This window comes from Oncorhynchus mykiss, chromosome 12, assembly GCF_013265735.2.
Source record: "Oncorhynchus mykiss isolate Arlee chromosome 12, USDA_OmykA_1.1, whole genome shotgun sequence".
In the NCBI taxonomy this organism is placed as follows: Eukaryota; Metazoa; Chordata; class Actinopteri; order Salmoniformes; family Salmonidae; genus Oncorhynchus; species Oncorhynchus mykiss.
The window spans coordinates 30,461,143-30,485,138 of NC_048576.1; the positions used below are offsets into that span (position 1 = coordinate 30,461,143).

At 43.0% G+C, this 23,996-nt stretch overlaps 2 protein-coding genes and 1 pseudogene across 3 annotated transcripts; all 3 read right to left on the reverse strand.

Moving 5' to 3' along the window:
* Positions 1 to 1,006: 1,006 nt before the first annotated feature.
* On the reverse strand, positions 1,007 to 4,114 carry LOC110537418 (P2Y purinoceptor 3). The gene is made up of 3 exons (XM_021623443.2): positions 3,778 to 4,114; positions 3,313 to 3,401; positions 1,007 to 2,744 (listed from the first exon to the last, which is right to left on the reverse strand). The coding sequence occupies exon 3, from the start codon at positions 2,616 to 2,618 to the stop codon at positions 1,200 to 1,202; it is 1,419 nt and encodes a 472-aa protein (XP_021479118.2). The 5' UTR covers positions 2,619 to 2,744; positions 3,313 to 3,401; positions 3,778 to 4,114; the 3' UTR covers positions 1,007 to 1,199.
* Positions 4,115 to 6,010: 1,896 nt separating this feature from the next.
* LOC110537419 (schwannomin-interacting protein 1) lies at positions 6,011 to 13,269 on the reverse strand. Of its 2 annotated transcripts, none has more exons than XM_021623445.2 (7): positions 13,020 to 13,269; positions 11,985 to 12,199; positions 9,557 to 9,690; positions 9,363 to 9,441; positions 9,114 to 9,224; positions 8,866 to 8,983; positions 6,011 to 8,437 (listed from the first exon to the last, which is right to left on the reverse strand). In XM_021623445.2, exons 2-7 carry the CDS (start codon positions 12,189 to 12,191, stop codon positions 8,343 to 8,345), a joined length of 744 nt encoding a protein of 247 aa, XP_021479120.2. In that variant the 5' UTR covers positions 12,192 to 12,199; positions 13,020 to 13,269; the 3' UTR covers positions 6,011 to 8,342. The 2 variants fall into 2 exon arrangements, with proteins under 2 accessions (XP_021479120.2, XP_021479119.2); XM_021623444.2 differs by lacking the exon at positions 13,020 to 13,269 and adding an exon at positions 12,761 to 12,995.
* Positions 13,270 to 15,757: 2,488 nt separating this feature from the next.
* LOC110536844 lies at positions 15,758 to 18,529 on the reverse strand (annotated as a pseudogene).
* Positions 18,530 to 23,996: the final 5,467 nt, after the last annotated feature.

Here is a 23,996-nt window from a genome sequence, read left to right on the forward strand (position 1 = left end):
GTGGGGGGAGCAGTTGCCGTACCAGGCGGTGATACAGCCCGACAGGATGCTCTCGATTGTGCATCTGTAGAAGTTTGTGAGTGCTTTTGGTGACAAGCCAAATTTCTTCAGCCTCCTGAGGTTGAAGAGGCGCTGCTGCGCCTTCTTCACGATGCTGTCTGTGTGGGTGGACCAATTCAGTTTGTCTGTGATGTGTACGCCGAGGAACTTAAAACTTACTACCCTCTCCACTAGGTTGAAATACAATGGTTTGTTATGGGGTGCCCAGTCCCCTAGCCCAGTTGTAATTCCAACCCTGTACTGGATTACAATAGTACATCAAAGTTGATTTTATAACAGCTTAAATCAGTGACTGCGCAGTTGTCCTTCTATAACAATTACTTTGTTGAATTGGACTATTGAGACTTCCTCCATGGTTTCCTCTAGGATTGTCCTCAACATGTTTAGAGTGTTCTGACTGTGCTATTTGTGCTGGCTGCTGCTACTGGTCCTATGCCTACAGCTTTTTCACAAACGCTTTTCCATTAACAGAGGCAGGGGAGGGAACAGTAGTCAGCAATAATATTTGTGGTCCAGGCTTCGTGGGTCACTGGCTGCTGATAAGCAGGGGCAGAGCTGCTTACTGTCCCAGCCTGTGTTGTTGCAACATCCCATTTTATACACCAGCTGTCCTTTGGCCTGGAGAAAGGGGTGGAGGGACGGTTATGACTGGGAAATGTATGAATGGAGGTTGTGTGTGTGTGCGCCTTCGCAAAAATGTGTGAGTGATTGAGAGGGACAGACATGTTTTGTAAATTAATACAGAGTTTAAAGATGTGTGAGGGTGTCAGATTAAGCAATGTGCAGTGTTAGAGGACCAGATAAAAGGGAGGCTCATTAACCTACCTCTCTTAAAGATTGGCTAATTATCACAGGACACTCCTTGTAATAACCAGTCTTTGTTGGCTGGTGATCACACAAATTAAGTTAAACACGAGCAAGAAATAGATCACACTGTTCAGGATGATAACTTGACCTGCATTTAATGTCAACATGCCGACTGAGAAAGTAACAAATGTAACAAGTCCAAATGAAATAAAGTGCAAAACTACTAGGTGTCCCAAATAGAAAGGTAAAAAAAAAAGACACACACACACACACACACACACACACAAATGTACACTTAAACAATTCCGTATTTGTTCTGAATGTAAAATCTCCTAAAAGACAATCCCAGAAGACTTTGACTCATTGTCTCGACGAATCTCCCCCTCCTTCTTCTTTTCCGTCTTCTTTTCTCTCTTCACCTCCTCCTTCTCTCCCACTCTGTCTTTCCTCAGGATCCTCAGTGGCCAGAGAGAGGGGTTGCGGTGCTGGTCATGCCGACTGGCCGTGTCACAGCAGGGGACACTCTTGTCTCCAGTGAGAAAGTACAGGAGAGCGTTCAGCCAGGCATTACAGGAGGCCAGTGGCCTAGTGACCTTGTAGCAAATAGAGATTGTCTTCATGGCATTGCATCCTCCCATCTGACCCCTCCTGAGGAGCAGGAATAGTGTCCGGGTAACGTGGAAGGGGAGGAAGCAGAGTGCGAACAGGAGAGTGATGGTGATTATGGTTTTGATGGACTTGCGGCGCCTGCGGATGTAATGGGAGTGCTGTGAGCTGGAGATGGAGATGGACGTTCTCTCCCTGCGCCCTTCTGACCCCCCACCACCTCCCTCCTCATCTCCCCCCACCTGGGAGCTGGATGGGGAATGCAGGGTCCTAAAGATGGTCCTGACTACCTGGGAGTAGCACCATGCGATGATGGTGAATGGGACGAAGAACCCCAGTAGGTGCAGGACGAGGCCGTACGGGACGTATTCTGCAAACTCATTATCAATAGCATCATCCCAACAGTTCACAAACACATTCGGCCCACCACCGACTACATCTCCACCCCCCTCCTCCTCAGATCCATTCCCCCGCTCTCCTGCCCTCCCTCCACCACCTCCTCCTCTCACCACATACCCCGTCTGGGCAAACCTAAAGATGGGACAAGTAAGCACGAACACCACCACCCACACCATGGCGCAGGTCCCCCTCACAGCCCCCCTGCTCTCCAGGGTGATGGTCCTCATGGGGTGGCAAATGCCCAGGTAGCGGTGGACGGAGATACAGGTGAGGAAGAAGATGGAGCAGTAGAGATTGAAGTAGAACAGGAAACGCACCAGGCGACACATGAAGTCTCCAAACACCCAGCGGTCTTGCAGCATGTAGCTGGCCACCAGGAAGGGCAGAGACAGGCCGTACATCAGGTCCGTAGTTGCCAGGTTCACCATGTAGATCAGAGACGTGGTCCAGCGGCGGGGGGCATTGCCGTGGCGACAGCCACCATAGCGACGGCAGGAGCGCACCAGGACAACGGAGTTAAGCGTCAGGCTGAAGAAGAAGGTGAGGGAGTAGCAGAGAGGGAGGAAGATGTACTTGTAGGACTCGTCAATACTGCAGGGGGAGGGGGAGAAAGAGGGGGATGGGGTGAAGGAAGAGAGGGTCTCTGTCACAGATGTGCTCTCTGTGGTGTTGGAGGCTTGGCTTATACTCATGGCTGACTGTGGTTGTTTTTCTCTCTTCTGCAGCGTCTCATGTTCCTTTTTCATCAAGCCTTCCTTGGGGCAAATTCTTCTGCTTGTCTAGTGTTCCTGTCATTTGCTCTCTCTCAGGTGTGGTTGTCTTCTAAACTGTTCTCTCCAGGTTTGCAGATAGTTTGAAGGAAGGAATGTTCTCTGCATAAGGGAGAAAACAAGTGCTTTAGTTTGGAAATACTCACTAGAAATGTTTTTAGCTGATTATGGACAATTCTCGGTCTATTGGCTCTTCAATCAGTAACACACTCTTCCGGAAACTCTCCATTCATCCATACTGCATTTCTGATCCACTTTGACCATGAGTACACTCAAGCCCATGTTTTGGAGTAGATTGATCCACTGTCCAAGAATGTGACATATTTTGAATGTTTATGCTAAGTATCAAGAATGGAAATGGGACCAATGACTGTGGGTTCTTCTTGTGTGTTGTTGTGCACAGTGTGTGTGTTTGTGTATTTGTATGTTTGTTTTCTTTAGAGGATGCACGTAAATGAATGCTAAATCAGTTGGAAAATGTTGTTTATGTGCTCAATGTTTACCTTCCTCATGTTTATCTTCCATGTTGGGAGTGTTTATCACACAGAACTCTCTCATGGCCTTCCAGTGGAAGATAATTGGTTGAAACTTGGTTTAGTTATTCCAGAAGCCTTCACATGTATCTCTTTCTAATAACAAGTTGATTGGAACATTTAAAGGAGCACATTACCTCTTGGTGCAGGGGGGGTGTGTATTTCATGGGAAGGTGCAGTGAAAACTGTCTTGGTCCCGATGGACCTCCTATGACCTTCGCTGGTGCTGTAAATAATTAATATCCATTCATTCAGACAGATATGCAGAACGGAAACCCAATACAAGCAACTGCAGGCGCTACTACTGCAATTTTTTTGCAACATTTTATTATCATCGCTTCAAATGACGTGTATTGAACATATTAACCATTTTGTAAAATCAAGAATGTGTGGAAATTGGGTATTTATACAATTTTAAATGTTTTATTACAGCAGTAAGGAAAATATTTATTCATCATCCTCTGCATGTTTGTGGGGATGGTGTTGATATTTTCACTTTGTTGTAATAATTCATGTTATGTATATTTAATGTGAGTACAAAGCAATGCCTACAGCAGAGTATTATTTTCTGTTAGGTTTAAAGTATAAATATAATATCTTACCTGGTTTTCTGGTGATATAGATGTATTGTCCTTTGTTTGTCACTTAAAAAAACACCAGCCTGTTTCTTCTCCTACTTTTGTCCCCGTACCCATTGAGCTCTTCAGTAAAACACTGCTAATATGTAACATTAACTTCCGCTTACCTTTAACACACTCATATATCTCTATTTTATTCCTCTCCTCCTCCTGCTCTCTCTATCTCTCCTCTGGTGCGGGTTAGTCATCCCTGACTCTGTTGCTCAATTATCCCTCCTCCCTCTGTTTTACTTTATCCTCGTCAATACCCTCCCTCTCCCTCTATTTTTGTCCTCTAAATCATTAGTGCTGAGCTAGTCAAGTGAAGGTACGCAATGGTACACACACACACTCATTTGCTTGCTCGTATGCATGTACACACACTATAGATTCAAACAAATAAATGAAAATCTTGTACTGACCAGCTGGCAGGTGTCTTCACTGACATTTTCAACATGTCCCTGATTGAGTTTGTAAAACCAACATGTTTCAAGCAGACCACCATAGTCCATGTGCCCAAGAACACAAAGGCAACCTGCCTAAATGACTACAGACCCGTAGCACTCACGTCCGTAGCCATGAAGTGCTTTGAAAGGTTGGTAATGGCTCACATCAACACCATTATCCCAGAAACCCTAGACCCACTCCAATTTGCATACCGCCCAAACAGATAGACAGATGATACAATCTCTATTGCACTCCACACTGCCCTTTCCCACCTGGACAAAAGGAATACTTATGTGAGAATGCTATTAATTGATTACAGCTCAGCGTTCAACACCATAGTACCCTCAAAGCTCATCACTAAGCTAAGGATCCTGGGACTAAATACCTCCATCTGCAACTGGATCCTGGACGTCCTGACGGGCCGCCCCTAGGTGGTGATGGTAGGTAGCAACACATCTGCCACGCTGATCCTCAACACTGGAGCCCCACAGGGGTGCGTGCTCAGTCCCCTCCTGTACTCCCTGTTCACCCACGACTGCATGGTCAGGCACGACGCCAAAACCATCATTAAGTTTGCAGATGACACAACAGTGGTAGGCCTGATCACCGACAACGTCGAGACAGCCTATAGAGAGGAGGTCAGAGACCTGGCCGGGAGGTGCCAGAATAACAACCTATCCCTCAACGTAACCAAGACTAAGGAGATGATTGTGGACTACAGGAAAAGGAGGACAGAGCACGCCCCCATTCTCATCGACGGGGCTGTAGTTGAGCAGGTTGAGAGCTTCAAGTTCCTTGGTGTCCACATCAACAACAAACTAGAATGGTTCAAACACACCAAGACAGTTGTGAAGAGGGCACGACAAAGCCTATTCCCCCTCAGGAAACTAAAAAGATTTGGCAAGGGTCCTGAGATCCTCAAAAGGTTCTACAGCTGCAACATCAAGAGCATCCTGGTTGCATCACTGCCTGATACGGCAATTGCTCGGCCTCTGAACACAAGGCACTACAGAGGGTAGTGTGTACGGCCCAGTACATCACTGGGACTAAGCTGCCTGCCACCCAGGACCTCTACACCAGGCAGTGTCAGAGGAGGGCCCTAAAAATTGTCAAAGACCCCAGCCACCCCAGTCATAGACTGTTCTCTCTACTACCGCATGGCAAGCGTTACCGGAGTGCCAAGTCTAGGACAAAAAGGCTTCTCAACAGTTTTTACCCCCAAGCCATAAGACTCCTGAACAAGTAATCAAATGGCTACCTGGACTATTTGCATTGTGTGCCCCCCCAACCCCTCTTTTTACGCTGCTGCTACACTCTGTTTATCATATATGCATAGTCACTTTAACTATACATTCATGTACATACTACCTCAATTGGGCTGATCAACCAGTGCTCCCATACATTGGCTAACCGGGCTATCTGCATTGTGTCCTGCCACCGACCAGCCCCCCCTTTACGCTACTGCTACTCTCTGTTCATCATATATGCACAGTCACTTTAACCATATCTACATGTACGTACTACCTCAATCAGCCTGACTAACCGGTGTCTGTATGTAGCCTCGCTACTGTATATAGCCTGTCTTTTTACTGTTGTTTTATTTCTTTACTTACCTGTTGTTCACCTAACAACTTCTTGCACTATTGGTTAGAGCCTGTAAGTAAGCATTTCACTGTAAGGTCTACTACACCTGTTGAATTCGGCTCACGTGACAAATATTTGATTTGAGCTAGCAGCATTACAGACACACACACAGTGACAGCACACAACATGAAATAACTAAGGTTTAATGAATGCAAAATTGTTTTTTTAAGTAAATACTGAAAAATACTTCAGAGACAAAAAAGTTAAATGTTACTTCAGGGCACTCAACCCCTTCCCATAGCTATGAATCTGCTATCACAGTTCATTCTTCCATCAACCTACAAATACACAAGATTGTGAAAGTACGACATATAATAATTGCTTGACAAGGCACAATAGGAGTTTTACCTGACTATATAACTTGAACAGGAAAGAGGGGGTCAGTAACTAGAGCCTGGTGTTTGCTACTGGTGAGGTCACATGGTCAGGAAAATCTCTTTAACCTAGACATAATGAATGCAACAAGGCAATTCCACTCCAGCATGGCCCAATTTATTTTTAGAGTATCTCAAAATGTTCTGGCAATTCTCACATAAAAACTTAATTGAGAGGAAGGATGTTTAACATGCCTTATACATTTGTATCACAAACCATTTTTTTGAAAATCATGATGAATGTGGCCATTTTAGGCTCTTTTAGACCCTATAATCTGTGAACCGTACACGGTACAGCCATCTTGGTGTAATTATACTCCTTATAGTGTGCTTTAAAATATGGATTACGGCTGTATTCTGAAAAAAAAATCCCATTAATTTATTCAACATTAAAAATATTATCAACATCTCAAAGGTACCCTTTTTGATTTTGCTTATTTTTAGACATCTTGTTTAGAACAATATACTCTTCAAACACATATTTCGAAGGTGGGCTCTGCTAATTTTGAAGAAATTATCCATTTAATACATAGAAATTAACATTGGTTTAAGGAAGGACCTATCACAGTTCCTTTTGAATCCATTTTTCCTTTCACTGTGTTGATGGTGCTCATAAAATTGTTTTTAACTTTAAAAGTAGCAGAGCCCACTCTGGAACATTGATGTACTTGTAGAGTTTATAGTTTAAATCAATATTTCTAAAAAGGGCCTAAAATGACCACTATAATCATTTTCCAAAAAATGGTGTGTGTCACAAATGTAAAAAGCCTATCAAACATTCATCTTCCCAATGACGTTTCTATGTGATAATTGCCAGAACAATCTGAGATACAAACTTATTTTCGGGCTTTGCTCACATGGAATCACACAATAGCAGCTTTGTGGTTTCCTATGCTGATAGTAGTTATAGTTATGGACGCAAACCACCTAGGTATATCACAAGAGTCAACATACATGTCAATACCCAAAGGCTTATAGGCAATATAAGTGGACAATTCCCTTACATAAGCAACTATACAAGAGGATAATTATCCTAAATTAGAAACCAAGAAGCTTCTCCACCAAATTGTTACAGGACAGTTCCCCTTAGCCTGAATATGTAACCCCTTAGCTTGTTTTACACAGGCTGTAAGTGTACAATTCCCTTACATTAATAAGTCAAGGATATTGCAATTTTTACACAATGAAACTTGTGGAAAAGCTGGTATCCCTCAGATATGTAAATGGTTTAAACTATGGCTGTGAAGATTCTCCGTCTGAAGAAATAATAAAAATATGATTTTTCTTACCACTGGCAATGGACTAGGAGTCAGATATTAGAAATGTTTCAAACATCACAAATGGCTTAAACTCCTCTTTCTGATATGAAATATTTGTTGTTAATTAAGTGCATGCATCAATCAAAATAGGTCCTAATACAGTACTCTCTCCACTAATGATGATAATTAAGATTATGCTGTTCGAGATCAGGGGGGATGATGAGGAGAAAGTTATCCATCAAATGTATTTATAAAGCCCTTTTTACATCAGTAGATGTAAGTAGATACAGACACCCTGCCTAAAACCCCAAATAGCAAGCAATGCAGATGTAGAAGCACGGTGGCCAGGAAAAACTCCATAGAAAGGCAGGAACATAGGAAGAAATATACAGAGGAACCAGGCTCTGAGGGGTGGCCAGTCCCCTTTTGGCTGTGCCGGGTGGAGATTATAAGAGTACATGGCCATTTAAGGCCAGATTGTTCTTCAAGATGTTCAAACATTCATTGATGACCAGCACGGTCCAATAATAATCACAGTGATTGTAGCGGGTGCAACAGGTCAGTACCTCAGAAGTAAATGTCAGTTGGCTTTACATAGCTGAGCATCTGTACCATGCCTGTGTAATGTGGATTGCATTATGATGCCGGTCCAAGATGGTGCTCATTAGTGTTCATCAACATTTCTCCTTTTTATCGAAGAATCATATGTTAAGTAGGATATTATGGCAACACTTCTGACAGTCTCATAGTGGCATATCTTGGACAGCATCACTTTATCCACTGTTGAGCACAACGACTTCCTGTCCTGTGCACCTGTGGGTGAGGGTTATGTCAGATCCTGTACGTCCAGGAGCATGGCGTCCTGTTTGGTTCTCAGCTGGTCCCTTATCAACAGGTGACCCACCAACTCTGAGCTCAGGTCTGCAAGAATATAATAGAATATTACTTTGCACAAAAACATATAGATCCTGAAACACAAAAACCGTACAGCAAGCACTCACCTGCCAGTTCATTTCCTGACACATTATTACCATGTAATAACCACCTTTTTTTCCCATGTAACGACTACGATTTCCATGTTATGATCATGATTTGCATGTTTTTAATTTTTTTTTATCTAACCTTTATTTAACTAGGCAAGTCAGTTAAGAAGAAAATCTTATTTACAATGACGGCCTAGGAACAGTGGGTTAACTGCCTTGTTCAGGGGCAGAACGACAGATTTGTAATTTTTCAGCTCGGGGATTCAATCTAGCAACCTGTCGGTTACTGGTCCAACGCTCTAACCACTAGGCTACCTGCCGCCCCATGTAAAGACCATGATTACCATGCAATGACCGCCTACTGACCGTGTATGTCGTGGTTGAGTGAGGTCCTGAGGGAGTTGAGCTGCTGTATTGAGCAGGTCTGCAGGTCACAGCGTTCCAGATGCGTCCTCTTAGTGATCACACTACTGCAGGCAAGGTGCTGTGACACACAGGAATTATTTACACATACCAATCCTTACCTCTCTCCCACCACATGCCCACTGTTTCCCTCTATTTCTTCCAACCCTATTTCTTTCACTCCACAGTCCACATTTCTCCATTCTTCTCACCTCCTCTTTCTGTTCAGCTAACAGCTTGTTTTTGAGCGCACTCAGCGCGGCCCTCACTTCCAACTTCAGGCCAGAGGGGTGGTAACCATAGCTACCTGGTCCTATAGAACCCTGACAAACAGGAAACAAAACAAACGCATGGCATGGGTACATATGCATATCTTCATATTTGGCCCTAGAGTGCCGCAATGTGTGTAGGTTTTTGTCCCCGTTTTGGGCTGTACTATAAAACAGGAGGGACTCGCTCACTTCTTTGACAGCCCCCTCCTCATCCTCACTCTCACTGTTGTTGATGTAGCATAACTGTAGATTTTTTTGGTTGTGGAATCTAAAATAAGAAAATAAAAAGCATGAACACTTAAAAGAGAGAACATAAATTATATGGTTTCAGAGAATAAAGAATGAAGTTGAGAATGAGATTGACTGTTTTTGACTTTTGTTACCTAGACGAGACGACCGTGACTCGACATCTTCCGTAGTCCTCCTCATCCTCCCATTCATCTTTCCTCCACAGCCCACCCTGCCTCTCTTCCGCCCAGCCCCCTGACACACTCCCCTGTTCCGACCCACTCGTACTCTGAAAGAGAGGAACAGAGGGAGGGATCAGGGATGGAGGGATGACATGGGAGGAGGGAAGAGGTGAGATGTGTGGTAGCGGGGGAGTTGAGAGTGTAAGCAATAGGTGTCATTAAACCCATCATCGCAGTCTTTTTCAATGCCGGTGGATATTATTAACATGTATAAAGCAAAGAGAGTAGGATTAAGTTGCCCCTAAATGCCGATGGGCACTCTGACTATTTGCATTGACCCCCCTTTTTAATTTTTCAATTACATTCTTGCACTGGCTCTATGCACTCACTAGACTCTCACACATACTACACTGACACTCCAACTACACTCCAACACACACACTTCACATACAGTGGGGCAAAAAAGTATTTAGTCAGCCACCAATTGTGCATGTTCTCTCACTTAAAAAGATGAGAGAGGCCTGTAATTTTCATCATAGGTACACTTCAACTATGACAGACAAAATGAGAAAAAAAATCCAGAAAATCACATTGTAGGATTTTTAATGAATTTATTTGCAAATAATGGTGGAAAATAAGTATTTGGTCAATAACAAAAGTTTATCTCAATACTTTGTTATATACCCTTTGTTGGCAATGACAGAGGTCAAACGTTTTCTGTAAGTCTTCACAAGACTCCATGCAGATATCCTCCATGCAGATCTCCTCTAGAGCAGTGATGTTTTGGGGCTGTTGCTGGGCAACACGGACTTTCAACTCCCTCCAAAGATTTTCTATGGGGTTGAGATCTGGAGACTGGCTAGGCCACTCCAGGACCTTGAAATGCTTCTTACGAAGCCACTCCTTTGTTGCCCGGGCGGTGTGTTTGGGATCATTGTCATGCTGAAAGACCCAGCCACGTTTCATCTTCAATGCCCTTGCTGATGGAAGGAGGTTTTCACTCAAAATCTCACAATACATGGCATACATCACATACATTCTTTCCTTTACACGAATCAGTCGTCCTGGTCCCTTTGCAGAAAAACAGCCCCAAAGCATGATGTTTCCACCCCCATGCTTCACAGTAGGTATGGTGTTCTTTGGATGCAACTCAGCATTCTTTGTCCTCCAAACACGACGAGTTGAGTTTTTACCAAAAAGTTATATTTTGGTTTCATCTGACCATATGACATTCTCCCAATCTTCTTCTGGATCATCCAAATGCTCTCTAGCAAACTTCAGACGTGCCTGGACATGTGTCCCCCTGCTTAAGCCAGTACGTCTGGCACTGCAGGATTTGAGTCCCTGGCGGCGTAGTGTGTTACTGATGGTAGGCTTTGTTACTTTGGTTCCAGCTCTCTGCAGGTCATTCACTAGGTCCCCCCATGTGGTTCTGGGATTTTTGCTCACCGTTCTTGTGATAATTTTGACCCCACGGTGGTCTTGTATGTCTTCCATTTCCTAATAATTGCTCCCACAGTTGATTTCTTCAAACCAAGCTGCTTACCTATTGCAGATTCAGTCTTCCCAGCCTGGTGCAGGTCTACAATTTTGTTTCTGGTGTCCTTTGATAGCTCTTTGGTCTTGGCCATAGTGGAGTTTGGAGTGTGACTGTTTGAGGTTGTGGACAGATGTCTTTTATACTGATAACAAATTCAAACAGGTGCCATTAATACAGATAACGAGTGGAGGACAGAGGAGCCTCTTAAATAAGAAGTTACAGGTGTGTGAGAGCCAGAAATCGTGTTTGTTTGTAGGTGACCAAATACTTATTCTCCACCATAATTTGCAAATCAATTCATTAAAAATCCTACAATGTGATTTTCTGGATTTTTTCCCTCATTTTGTCTGTCATTGTTGAAGTGTACATATGATGAAAATTACAGGCCTCTCTCATATTTTTAAGTGGGAGAACTTGCACAATTGGTGGCTGACTAAATACTTTTTTGCCCCACTGTACACTGCTGCTACTCTGTTTGTTATCCATCCTGATTTCCTAGTCACTTTTACCCCTACCTACATGTAATATTACCTCACATCCCTGCACATTGACACGATACTGGTACTCCTTGCATACAGTATAGCCTCGTTATTGTGTTACTATTTCCTTTTTTTATCCTTATTTGACCATTGTATTTGTTTGTCTTACTTTTTAACTCATTTTTTGGGGAATGGCTCATAAATAAGCATTTCACGGTAAAGTCTCATCTGATGTATTTGGCCGCATGTGGCAAATACAATTTCATTTAATCTATGGTCAGTGTTGTGTTGTTTCTGATAATTATTAAGGTCAGGGTTTGGGGTGGGTAAGCTGATCTCAGAACTGTCACAACATCTTCACACTCCCTTCATGCCCGCTGACCTTTGCCCTTTCTCTCCTCTCCTCCTCCTGTTTCTCCAGTTCAGCGATCCTCAGGCTCAGGTCTTCCCAGTGCATGATGGGTAGGTCCTGGTCGTCCTCAGAGGACTCTCCATTCTGACGAAGTCGCCCTGCCCCTTCCCCAGCAAACGGCTGTGTCTCATCACTCTCCTTCTCCTCCGCTGTCTCCTTCTCCGTCTCTCCCTCCATCCTTCACCCTGTTGTGGTGGGCAGATGCCAGAGAAAGGGAGGCCAAGGAAGAAGATTTGATTCATTTTAATTTGGTATAAAGTGATTCACGGTGGGTTGTCTCTGATAAATAAATAAAGTTTGTTTATCAATTAGCAGCTGCCAACACCATTATACACTGTGCACAATCTTACAATAGGATACCAGGATACTCAGGGGAAAAAAACAACAAGTATTGCTTAGAGACGTTGGGAAACACTTGGCCTGAACTGTAGGAGAGACTAGTCTATTTCCTAATAGTGAATTGTTTACCTTTCCCATCAACTGAACTAAGATTACATGCACTAGACTACACCCAAAATTCCCACTCTGTTTTAAAAGCTGGAAGTAAATAATTTTCAGACTCGCTATGTCTGACTGTAGAACGATTGCGCTCAGATTTCTTGCCATGAATGTGCTGGAAGGCGCGCACGACACGAATACAAAGTAACTCTTCTCCATTGATATTTAACTCACACACACACTGAAGACTTGTTGTTTACAAGTTGAACATTGAAAGGGGCGGGTGGCAAGCAGATACTTTGATTTACCTATTCCAGACCGTGGTGCAGTTTTCCTATTCCCAACATCGCGGTCTCCTTCTCTTGTTTGTGTCTTTTAAAATTTGATAACGTACGGTTTCCCAGTGGTGTATCGTTTTAATAGCCCACAATAATCTATTAACTTGATTAAACTCTTCCTTGAAGTTAAGGAAACACCCTGCCTGCCTGCCTGTCTTTCCCGTACCCCTTCCCTTTCCTCCCGCCCCCTCTTTCCTCTGAGACGTTCCCACAGATTTTTAACCTCTACCTTCTGCAGCAGGGGAAATACGACCGCTTCCTACATCCAATGCGCCACCAGTTGAGCCCTCGGTGCATATCCCGTTTAATTATTGTTGTGTCGGGTTCCTGTAAGGGTTGACATGACATACAATATCCATTTAAGATTAAAACGAGCGGGTGTGATCTGACTCTGGTCCTACATTTCGATCGCGAAACAATGTAAAGGAGAGTTCTAAGAAAGGGTTAGAATATACTCTTAGGTGTCCAATTTCACAATTTTTGGAGATGACGATTCAAACCAGATGGGAATACCCGGTGGGAAACAGAAAGTCACGAGGATTGCTTTTAGTGACAGTCATATGCATTATAGCATTTGGCGAAAAAACGTAAACATCTCAATATTTTGTTCAAATAATGTCATTCTTTATAAGGGACATGTAAAAAATATTAAAATAGTAATTTAATAAAAAGTGGACAATTGGTTCTATTATTTTCTTGTAATTTTTTATTTCCGTGAAACTGTGCACTTTTGACATTGGAAACACATTTTGTAATGTTAATTAAGGATTATATTGAAATACAATATTCAAAAAAATATTTAATATTGATTCATGTGACAATAAGATATTATATGTTTTCTATTTACAATAAGTGAAAGAAACTAAGTCGGTGCATTTGTTATAGACTACTCACATGACTTTATCTAGGATTGTGGATGAAAATGTATATATTACTTACATTTACAATACATAATGTCAAGGTAACATTTCAGGAGAGAAGACCTAGGTCATTTTGTCCATTTATCCAAAGCTTTCAAGCAGGGGCGCAACTATGGTTTTAGAAGTGGGAGGGATATTACTATTATTATATATTTTAAAATCTAGCCAGATAAACACTCCAAACAGCCAACTCGACCGCTTGGAGGCGTCCGCATGGACCTAAAGTATACCGTTGCCTCGTTTTGTATAACATTCCAATTATAAAACTGGGGGGTGACAAAAATGAAATTTCAGTAATTTCCTATTTTCTACTCCCCTCTCCCAACCTGGTCTAAGAGCATTTCATATTATTGTGTATTCTGTACGTAAATCCGTCCCACTCCATTTGTATGATATGTTGCGTTTCGTATGGTATGTATAATTTGTGAATGTCCATCACCCATTTCGTATTTTATGATACAAATTACAATTTGTATTATATGTTACGAATTTGCTAAACGTACAATGTTACGAATTTGCTAAACTATAAATATATTACGAATTTGCAAACTGAACAATATTTTATGAATTCTAGCTAGGTGGCTAACATTAGCTAGCTGGCTAATATTAGCTAGGCGTTAGGGGTTAAGTTTAGGAGTTAGTTTAAAGGGTTAGGGGAAGGCTTAGCTAAAAGGGTTAAGGTTATGGTTAGCTAACATGCTAAGTAGTTGTAAAGTAGTTAAAAAGTAGTAAGTATGCTGTACAAAAATATAACCACAACATGTAAATTGTTGGTCCATGTTTCATGAGCTGAATAAAACATCCCATAAATTTTCCATACGCACAAAAAGCGTATTTCTCTCAAATTTTGTGAACAAATGAGTTTACACTTCATAAGGGAAGTGAATCAGTCATTTTAAATAAATTCCTTAGGCCCTAATCTATGTGTATGGATTTCACGTGACTGGGAATACAGATATGCATCTGTTGGTAACTTAATTTATAAAAAGGGCCATAGGGCTGTGGATCAGAAAACCAGTCAGTATCTGGTGTGACCACCATTTGCTTCATGCAGCATGACACATCTCCTTCGCATAGAGTTGACCATGCTGTAGATTGTGGCCTGTGGAATGTTGTCCCACTCCTCTTCAAAGGCTGTGTGAAGTTGCTGGACATTGGCAGGAACTGGAACATACTGTCGTACATGTCGATCCCGCGCATTCCAAACATGCTCAATGGGTGACATTTCTCATTTGCCAAGATATTCCATCCACCTGGCAGGTGTGGCATATCAAGCAGAGAGCATGATCATTACACATGTGGACCTTGTGTTGGGGACAATAAAAGGCCACTCTAAGAGCTGCAGTTTTGTTGTTACACAACACAATGTCACAGATGTCTAAAGTTGTTACACAAGGCCATTTTAGAGAGTTTGGCAGTATGTCCAATCAGCCTCACAACCGCAGATCACGTTACTACACCAGTTCAGGACCTCCACATTTCGGCTTCTTCACCTGCATGATCATCTGAGACCAGCCACCTGGACAGCTGATGAAACTGTGGGTTTGCACAACCAAATAATTTCTGCACAAACTGTCAGGAACCGTCTCAGGGAAGCTCATCTGCGTGTTCGTCGTCCTCACCAGAGTCTTGACCTGACTACAGTTCGGCATGGTAACCAACTTCAGTGGGCAAATGCTCATCTTCGATGGCCACTGGCACACTGGAGAAGTGTACTCGTCACGGATGAATCCCGGTTTCAACTGTACAGGCCAGATAGCATGTCCATCGTGTGGGCGAGCAGTTTTCTGATGTCATATGGTGGTCACACCAGATACTGACTGGTTTTCTAATCCACGCCCCTACCATTTTTTAAGGCTTCTGTGACCAACAGATGCATATCTGTATTCCCAGTCATGTGACCTCCATAGATTAGGGCCTAATGAATGTATTTGACTGATTTTCTTGCATGTTGGGTTTATAACTTTGTTCAGTGTAGTTGAAAAGTTGCTAATTAGCTAAAATTGTCTGTGATGAGATTTGAACTCGCAACCTTTGGGTTGCTAGACATTTGCGTTATACTGCCACCCATTTGAGTGCTTGTTGTCTTAAGTAACCATCTGTCTTACGTAACCATACCAAACATTACATATCATACTAGTGTCACTGTTCTGAATTTACCCATTTACTATGTTACATCTAGTCCCTGAGACCAAGCTGCCTCTCCTCCTCATTCACCAGCCTGTAGTTCCTGTTGCTCCCACTGGGTGTCGGTAATGAGTCGATCATTTAGCTGCCTGTAGTTCTGTGGGTGAACATGTCTCTGCCTCCATACCTCCTCATACAGGCTCTGCGTGACAGGGGGCAGAGGGGGAAACATCCCAGTCTGAGCAAAGGTCTGGGCACTGGTCCTTGTCCATCTTCAGCATATGTTTGAGCTGCACCCCCCTCTCCGCCTTCCTCTTCATCTCTCTCTGGTCCTCCTCTTGCATCTCAGCCCGTGACCGCAGGGCCATGGAGCCCTCCGTCACTGCAAGGGCAAACTGAAGAGAGAGAGGGGTAGTGAATGAGAGATGGTGAGGGAGAGGTGGGATAGCCAGACATTTTGTTCAACAAAAAATAAGATGATCAACAACATCAACCATCTTAAAGCCTCCTTCCTCGCCTGGCAGTGAAAGTGGGGGAAGGGGCAAATAATTTTGCAGATGCCTATGATGAAGAGTGATGGGAAGGCTGGAGGCATCAGGAACCTGTAGAGTGGGTTACCAGGTGCTCCTGGATCTCCAGGCCCAGCTGGGCTGGCTCCAGGAAGGGGTAGCTGAAGTTGTAGCCTGTACTGAGCAGCAGGACCTGGGCCTGGATAATGGACCCATCCCGGAACTGCAGAGACCCACCCTCCTGGACCTCCACCACAGCCTGGTAGACCAAATAGGGCAGAGGGAAGGGCAGGGGCTCAGAGTCACCTGGGCATTAGATCAACCCAGTTCTAGTGAGATGTCCAGTCCTGAGGTGCCAGCACCCAGCACCACCACCGACTGACCTGAGATAGGCCCTGTGTGGCGGTATGAGTGACTGTAGATCACTTTGCCAATATATAGAGACAGGGGGATGAGAGAGGGATATAAAGAGAGATGGCATGAGGCAAAGGCCATGAGTGTTTCCTGACCACCTAACCTGGCCCAGACGTTTTCCAGATCAGGTCATATGGTCAGGAAAACCCAGGCATTAGATATACACTACATTAGCAAAACTATGTGGACACCCTTTCCCTTCACTGGAACTAAGGGGTCTAGTCTGAAGCATGAAAAACAGCCTCATAACGTTATTCCTTCTCCACCAATCTTTACAGTTGGCACTATACATTCGGGCAGGTATCCTTCTCCTGGCATCCGCCAAACCCAGATTTGTCCGTCGGACTGCCAGATGGTTAAGTGCGTGATTCATCACTCCAGAAAACACGTTAACAGTGCTCCAGAGTCCAATGGCGGCAAGCTTTACACCACTCCAGCCGACGCTTGGCATTGCGCCTGGTGATCTTAAGCTGTGTGTGGCTGCTCCGCCATGGAAACCCATTTCATGAAGCTCCTGACGTTGCTTCCAAAGGCAGTTTGGAACGTGGTAGTGAGTTTCTTTATAACACTTTGTGACATATGCTTATGTAAAAAGGGCTTTACAAATACATTTGATTGATTGTTGCAACCGAAGACAGACAATTTTTACGCGCTACATGCTTCAGAGGTCCCGTTCTGTGAGCTTGTGTGGCCTACCACTTTGCGCTGAGCCGTTGTTGCTCCTAGACATTTCCACTTCACAATAACAGCATTTACAGTTGACCGGGGCAGCTCTAGCAGGGCAGAAATTTTACAAACTGTCTTGTTGGAAAGGTGGCATCCTATGATAGTGCCACGTTGAAAGTCACTGAGCTCTTCAGTAAGTCTATTCTACTGTCAATGCTTGTCTATGGAGATTGCATGGCTATGTGCTTAATTTCATACACCTGTCAGCAACAGGTGTAGCTGAAATAGCCGAATCCACTAATTTGAAGGGGTGTGGCCACACCTTTGTATATATAGTGTGGGAAGAGAGAGAGAGGGCTAGATGGTGACGCTGGTGTGCACCTTTAAATCGCTCAAGCCCAGGGATGGATGGGATGTGGGGGTCAGAGTAGTGCCTACGGGGAGAAAGGGAGAAAGGGGTCAAGGGTTAGGGTGTAAACGACAGGGGTCTGTTGTCAAGTGAATGTCTAAAGCACATCCACATCTCTTACCCGCTGCAGATTAACACAGAATCAAATGTTTCAGTGTTACGTGATCCCGACTTGTCACGTGAAGTCACCTCCCATGTCGTTATTTGTCCCTTCTCCTCTGTTGCCATGGTGACAGGGATCCCCTCCTCCACCACGGTGCTGAACTAACAAATTGCGGGGGAGAGATGGGTTGAGAGGCTTTAGAGTCTTGTCCTATGAAAACTAATAAACGTTTTCCTTTTTTCACCTGAAATCGATGAGTGTGGACATTCCTTCTCTACCCCTGACAAAGGACCATGAGTCATTGTGTGTGAGTGGACGGTACCTACCTTGATGTTTGGTGTGATGCGGTGGCTCTGGCAGTATCTCTCCAGATATCTCTGCACTTCCTGGTGTCCTTGGAAGGAGTAGGCTGGGGGTCAAAGGGGAAGTCAGGGAACATCATCACCTCCTTTGGCAAGTTGGTCCTGCATAGAGGGAGGGACAGTAAAACACGAGACACACAATAAGACCTGGGTCATGTCAGAGAGAGAGAAAAACAGAGAAAGAGGGGTGAGGTTAGAGTGTTACAGTACCTGAGGTCTCTCTGTACATGCTGCTGTGAATGGGCAGCCCGTTGTCATAGCTACCGGTACATTCCTTGTAGAACCAGGTGCCACCCACATGTTCCGTGAGCTCCTAGGCGACGGGTGGTGCAAAGGTGTCTGGGCGGGACAGGATGTGACGTGCGGCACACAGAACTGCATCTCCCTCACCCACCACTGCAACTCGCAGCTGGTGCATCGTCACGGTCCTATCAGAGGACACAGACAGACAGGGGGACATGCCAATCACAAAGCCTTGAATACAATTACATCTATTGGACCTATTCAGGAGGGTGTTTATAGCATTACAGCTAGAGAACTGAGTAATAACTGAAGAAAACTGACAGGGGCACTATGAAACAACACTGACACCCAATAGACAATTTGAACTGCCAGCTGCCCGAATTTTTTGACAGATTCCGTATGAAAAGCGTTATATGCACACACACACACAGACTTTACAAATGTGGGTCTGTCAAAGTAAAAGTCCTGCCCCACGGGCACAGTAGTTTGAAATGGAATTGTATTTAACTTCTGGCTTCCCATGGACTGTTTCTGTGCAACCCAGTACAATTGACAGCAACACTAGTGTATTTAAATACACTTGCATTGCTAAAAGCATCTACTCAGGCAGCACACCATACAATCAATTGCCCTTTGGGCCCCCATAATCATTGCTCTCGAAAACCCTACACTCTCAAAAACCGTTCTTTATAAGTAGGGTTTTACGTAAGCCAATAAATTCACCCACTGTTGTGACCATGTGAACTACAATTATGACACTGTGTTTTAACATTTTGAAAGTCAATTTTAATCTCTTCCAAACCGGTTTTCGAAACATATGCTGATATGCTGATATTGATATCAAAGAGAAAGAATATTTAAAATAAAAAATATTGTTACTGTAGCATTTTTACACAGATTCACTAGCTGTGGGTGCCTCCAGTTAACAAACTACACTTCCTCCCCAGTTAAGATCACACACAGGTATTTGGAGAATGCTAGAAAGCTAATTAGCACAGGTGGCCAAGCCTAGTCTCATAGACTAGATGTAACATAGTAAACATGAATCCGGAACACTCAAATTGGTATGATATGTTACGTTTGGTATGGTTACATAAGACAGATGATTACTTCAGGCAAAAACAAAAGGAAGGTGTTTGGTCGGGGTCGATGTATAATGCGAATGTCTAGCAACCTAAGGGTCGCAAGTTCAAATCTCATCATGAACAACTTTAGCATTTTAGCTAATTAGCCACTTCAACTGCTTTTTAGCTACTTTGCATGTTAGCTAACCCCCTAAGCCTTTAAAATAATTCCTAACCGTAAAACTTAAACTTGACAGATCCATTGGATTCACTAATACTTTCATCATGGACAACATGCAAAGTGTAGCTACAGCTTTATATAAAAGTGTTGTACTGTATACAATTGCTGGTATCAACACAGTCTTCTGTGGCTAAAGCAGTCTGGACTGGTTGAAGCAAAGTGGGAAGGATAATTTTTTTAAGTGTTTCAGTCTGCCGTGAATCATCATAATTCATACACCAGTAAGCATCTATAGATAACATGCCAAGATAGCTACATGTACATACGTTGTCTCAACTGTATCAAAGTCATTTTCATTTTCATTGCTAGCTATATAGCTAGCTAGCTAGACAGTTGCATACAGATACTGTTATAACTTGCTTCGTCTTGCAATGAGCCATTGTTTACGGATGATTCGTTGCGGGATGAAGCAACGTTAAGACAGCTAACTGAGCTGCCAGTTGCATTCTGCTTTTAATTTTTTTTTAAACCACAAATATTTAATTTATTTAACTAGGCAAGTCAGTTAAGCACAAATTCTAATTTACAATGACGGCCTACCCCGGCCAATTGTGCACCGCCCTATGGGACTCTCAATCATGGTCAGATGTGATACAGCCTGGAATTGAACCAGGGACTGTTGTGACACCTCTTGCACTGCGATGCAGTGCCTTAGACCAGTGCACCACTGGGGAGCCCAAATGTTGATTGCTGATGTGCTAAGGCATGCATGAAATGATGATAATATTTTTCATGTTTGCCAGTTTGACATGTTTAACTAGCTAGCTACCGAAAATAGCTACTGTTGTGCGAATGCTAATTGATTAGCAAGCTAATCAAACCTCATGTTACGTTGTAGGGACACATGCTAAATTTGCTAGCTAGTTATTGGATTATAGATTGAGGTAATTTTTTTGCATGTTCAACTAGCTGGCTAGCTAACCAGCTCATAATTATGAAGTTAAATGTTAGCTAGTAATCGTGCATCTGCATTGTCGTTGTTGGACTAAGTTACGTCTGTACAGGGCATTTTAGTACAGCTGTAGCAGTCAACAGGGAATAACAAGCTATAGGATATGATTTAATTAATGTTTTAAACCTATTTTTCTTTCAGCATAAACCTGCTCTCCGCCGCCAGTACAAGGAGATGATTGAGGGTAAACAAGCAACACTTCAGGTATTTTGTCTGTGTACTTTGAGCTTATTGCTTGGACTTGGGGGTCATTTAATGTTATTACTGGTATGTTATGAATGTTATTACAAGGTTTTAATGTATTTTCAATTTTTGTCTGCTTTCCTCCTTTACAGCTTTAACTGTCTGGAGCTTTCACTCAGATGAAACCAGGTTTCAGCTGCTGTGCAATGTTGATGTCCTTCCTCCCAGAGTTGTGAAAGCATCTCCCGGACGGGTTTTGAGATTAAAAGCCATGGACATTACATGTCCTACTCCAAAGGGAAATATGCTCTCAGGCTAGATTCCTTTGTTTATATCATAACATGACCTGAACCAAAGTTACTCAAAGGATCTTATGATATACGCTTAAGTCTAGATATTGTTTTTACCTAAGCTTTTGTGTTTGTGTGTTTTAAGTACCTTTAGCACATGTAGTGAAATATTTCATTGTTTTTTTACGCACTACCTCACTGCTTTAGCACAATGCCACATTCGCATGTGTTCCAATATGCATTCTTTAAGAGATGGGTGGGTCTAAGGCTTTAGAGGGTCCGAACGATGCTAAATGGGCATTAACAAAGAACAGCACTGTAGCTGTTCAATGTGAAAGGTTATCTTTATTATATAACAATAGACAATTTAATACTGTAAATGGTTTGCCTAATGGGGTAACTTGGTGAGATAATGTTCTGAGAATCCAGTTAGGCAATTTGGTTAAAGTAGTCCTTTTCTAAATATATGTTTCCCAAGGATTAATGTAGAGCAAGTGTGAAGGTTTATTTGTCACATGCACAGGATACAGAAAGTATAAATGGCACAGTGAAATGGTTACTTGCATAGTGGAGTCTTCTGTTTAGACATGTAGCTAGCTAGCTAGCTAGCTAAACAATGACCCATAATCCCAACTCATAACATTACTGCCCTGCATGAATCTTTGAGTAGCTAAAGATAACCAACTAGGTTCAATGTTAGCTAGCTAATATTAGGCTATAACTAGCAATGCAAATGGCTTTGAGATACGAATATTACTACACAGATCATACCCGTAACGTTAGCTAGCAAGCCAGCCAGCTAACGTTAGCTAACAGTACGCTTTAACTTGCAATGAAAACGACATTCTGACAAACTTAGAAATGTATATCTGAAAATGTAGCTAACTAGACTCTCTTACCCGTCGGTAAACAGTGGGGCAAAAAGTATTTAGTCAGCCACCAATTGTGCAAGTTCTCCCACGTAAAAAGACGAGAGAGGCCTGTAATTTTCATCATAGGTACACTTCAACTATGACAGACATTAATGAGAAAAAAATCCAGAAAATCACATTGTAGGATTTTTAATGAATTTATTGGCAAATTATGTGGAAAATAAGTATTTGGTCACCTACAAACAAGCAAGATTTCTGTCTCTCACACACCTGTAACTTCTTTTTTAAGAGGCTCCTCTGTCCTACACTCGTTACCTGTATTAATGGCACCTGTTTGAACTTGTTATCAGTATAAAATACACCTGTCCACAACCTCAAACAGTCACACTCCAAACTCCACTATGGCCAAGACCAAAGAGCTATCAAAGGACACCAGAAACAAAATTGTAGACCTGCACCAGGCTGGGAAGACTGAATCTGCAATAGGTAAGCAGCTTGGTTTGAAGAAATCAACTGTGGGAGCAATTATTAGGAAATGGAAGACATACAAGACCACTGATAATCTCCCTCGATCTGGGGCTCCACGCAAGATCTCACCCCGTGGGGTCAAAATGATCACAAGAACGGTGAGCAAAAATCCCAGAACCACATGGGGGGACCTAGTGAATGACCTGCAGAGAGCTGCGACCAAAGTAACAAAGCCTACCATCAGTAACACACTACGCCGCCAGGGACTCAAATCCTGCAGTGCAAGACGTGTCCCCCTGCTTAAGCCAGTACATGTCCAGGCCCGTCTGAAGTTTGCTAGAGAGCATTTGGATGATCCAGAAGAAGATTGGGAGAATGTCATATGGTCAGATGAAACCAAAATAGAACTTTTTGGTAAAAACTCAACTCGTCGTGTTTGGAGGACAAAGAATGCTGAGTTGCATCCAAAGAACACCATACCTACTGTGAAGCATGGAGTGGAAACATCATGCTTTGGGGCTGTTTTTCTGCACGGACTGATCCGTGTAAAGGAAAGAATGAATGGGGCCATGTATCGTGAGATTTTGATTGAAAACCTCCTTCCATCAGCAAGGGCATTGAAGATGAAACGTGGCTGGGTCTTTCAGCATGACAATGATCCCAAACACACCGCCCGGGCAACGAAGGAATGGCTTCGTAAGAAGCATTTCAAGGTCCTGGAGTGGCCTAGCCAGTCTCCAGATCTCAACCCCATAGAAAATCTTTGGAGGGAGTTGAAATTCCGTGTTGCCCAACAACAGCCCCAAAACATCACTGTTCTAGAGGAGATCTGCATGGAGGAATGGGCCAAAATACCAGCAACAGTGTGTGAAAACCTTGTTAAGACTTACAGAAAATGTTTGACCTCTGTCATTGCCAACAAAGGGTATATAACGAAGTATTGAGATAAACTTTTGTTATTGATCAAATACTTATTTTCCACCATAATTTGCAAATAAGAGAACTTGCACAATTGGAGAACTTGCACAATTGATGGCTGACTAAATACTTTCTTGCCCCACTGTACATGGATGAATGCTTCTCCATATCTGTCACGGATGCCCTTAGTTTTAAGATGTAATCTGGAGATAGGTGTTTTACACAACAGCCTTATGCATGTTCTCTTTTCGACTCCCTCAGCATATTTGAAATCAAAACCCTTGAATTTTCTCCATCTCTGTAGCTATCATACTCTGCTTCCACTGGGAATTCCACTGATTTCCAATCTCCGTTCTCCAAAAAGTGGAGAGCATTAGCAACACTTTTGCAGTTCTTCGTGCTATCTTTCAAAAAAGCTGTGTTAGAAAGGATTACTTACACATACTGAGCAGCTCATGTTATAGA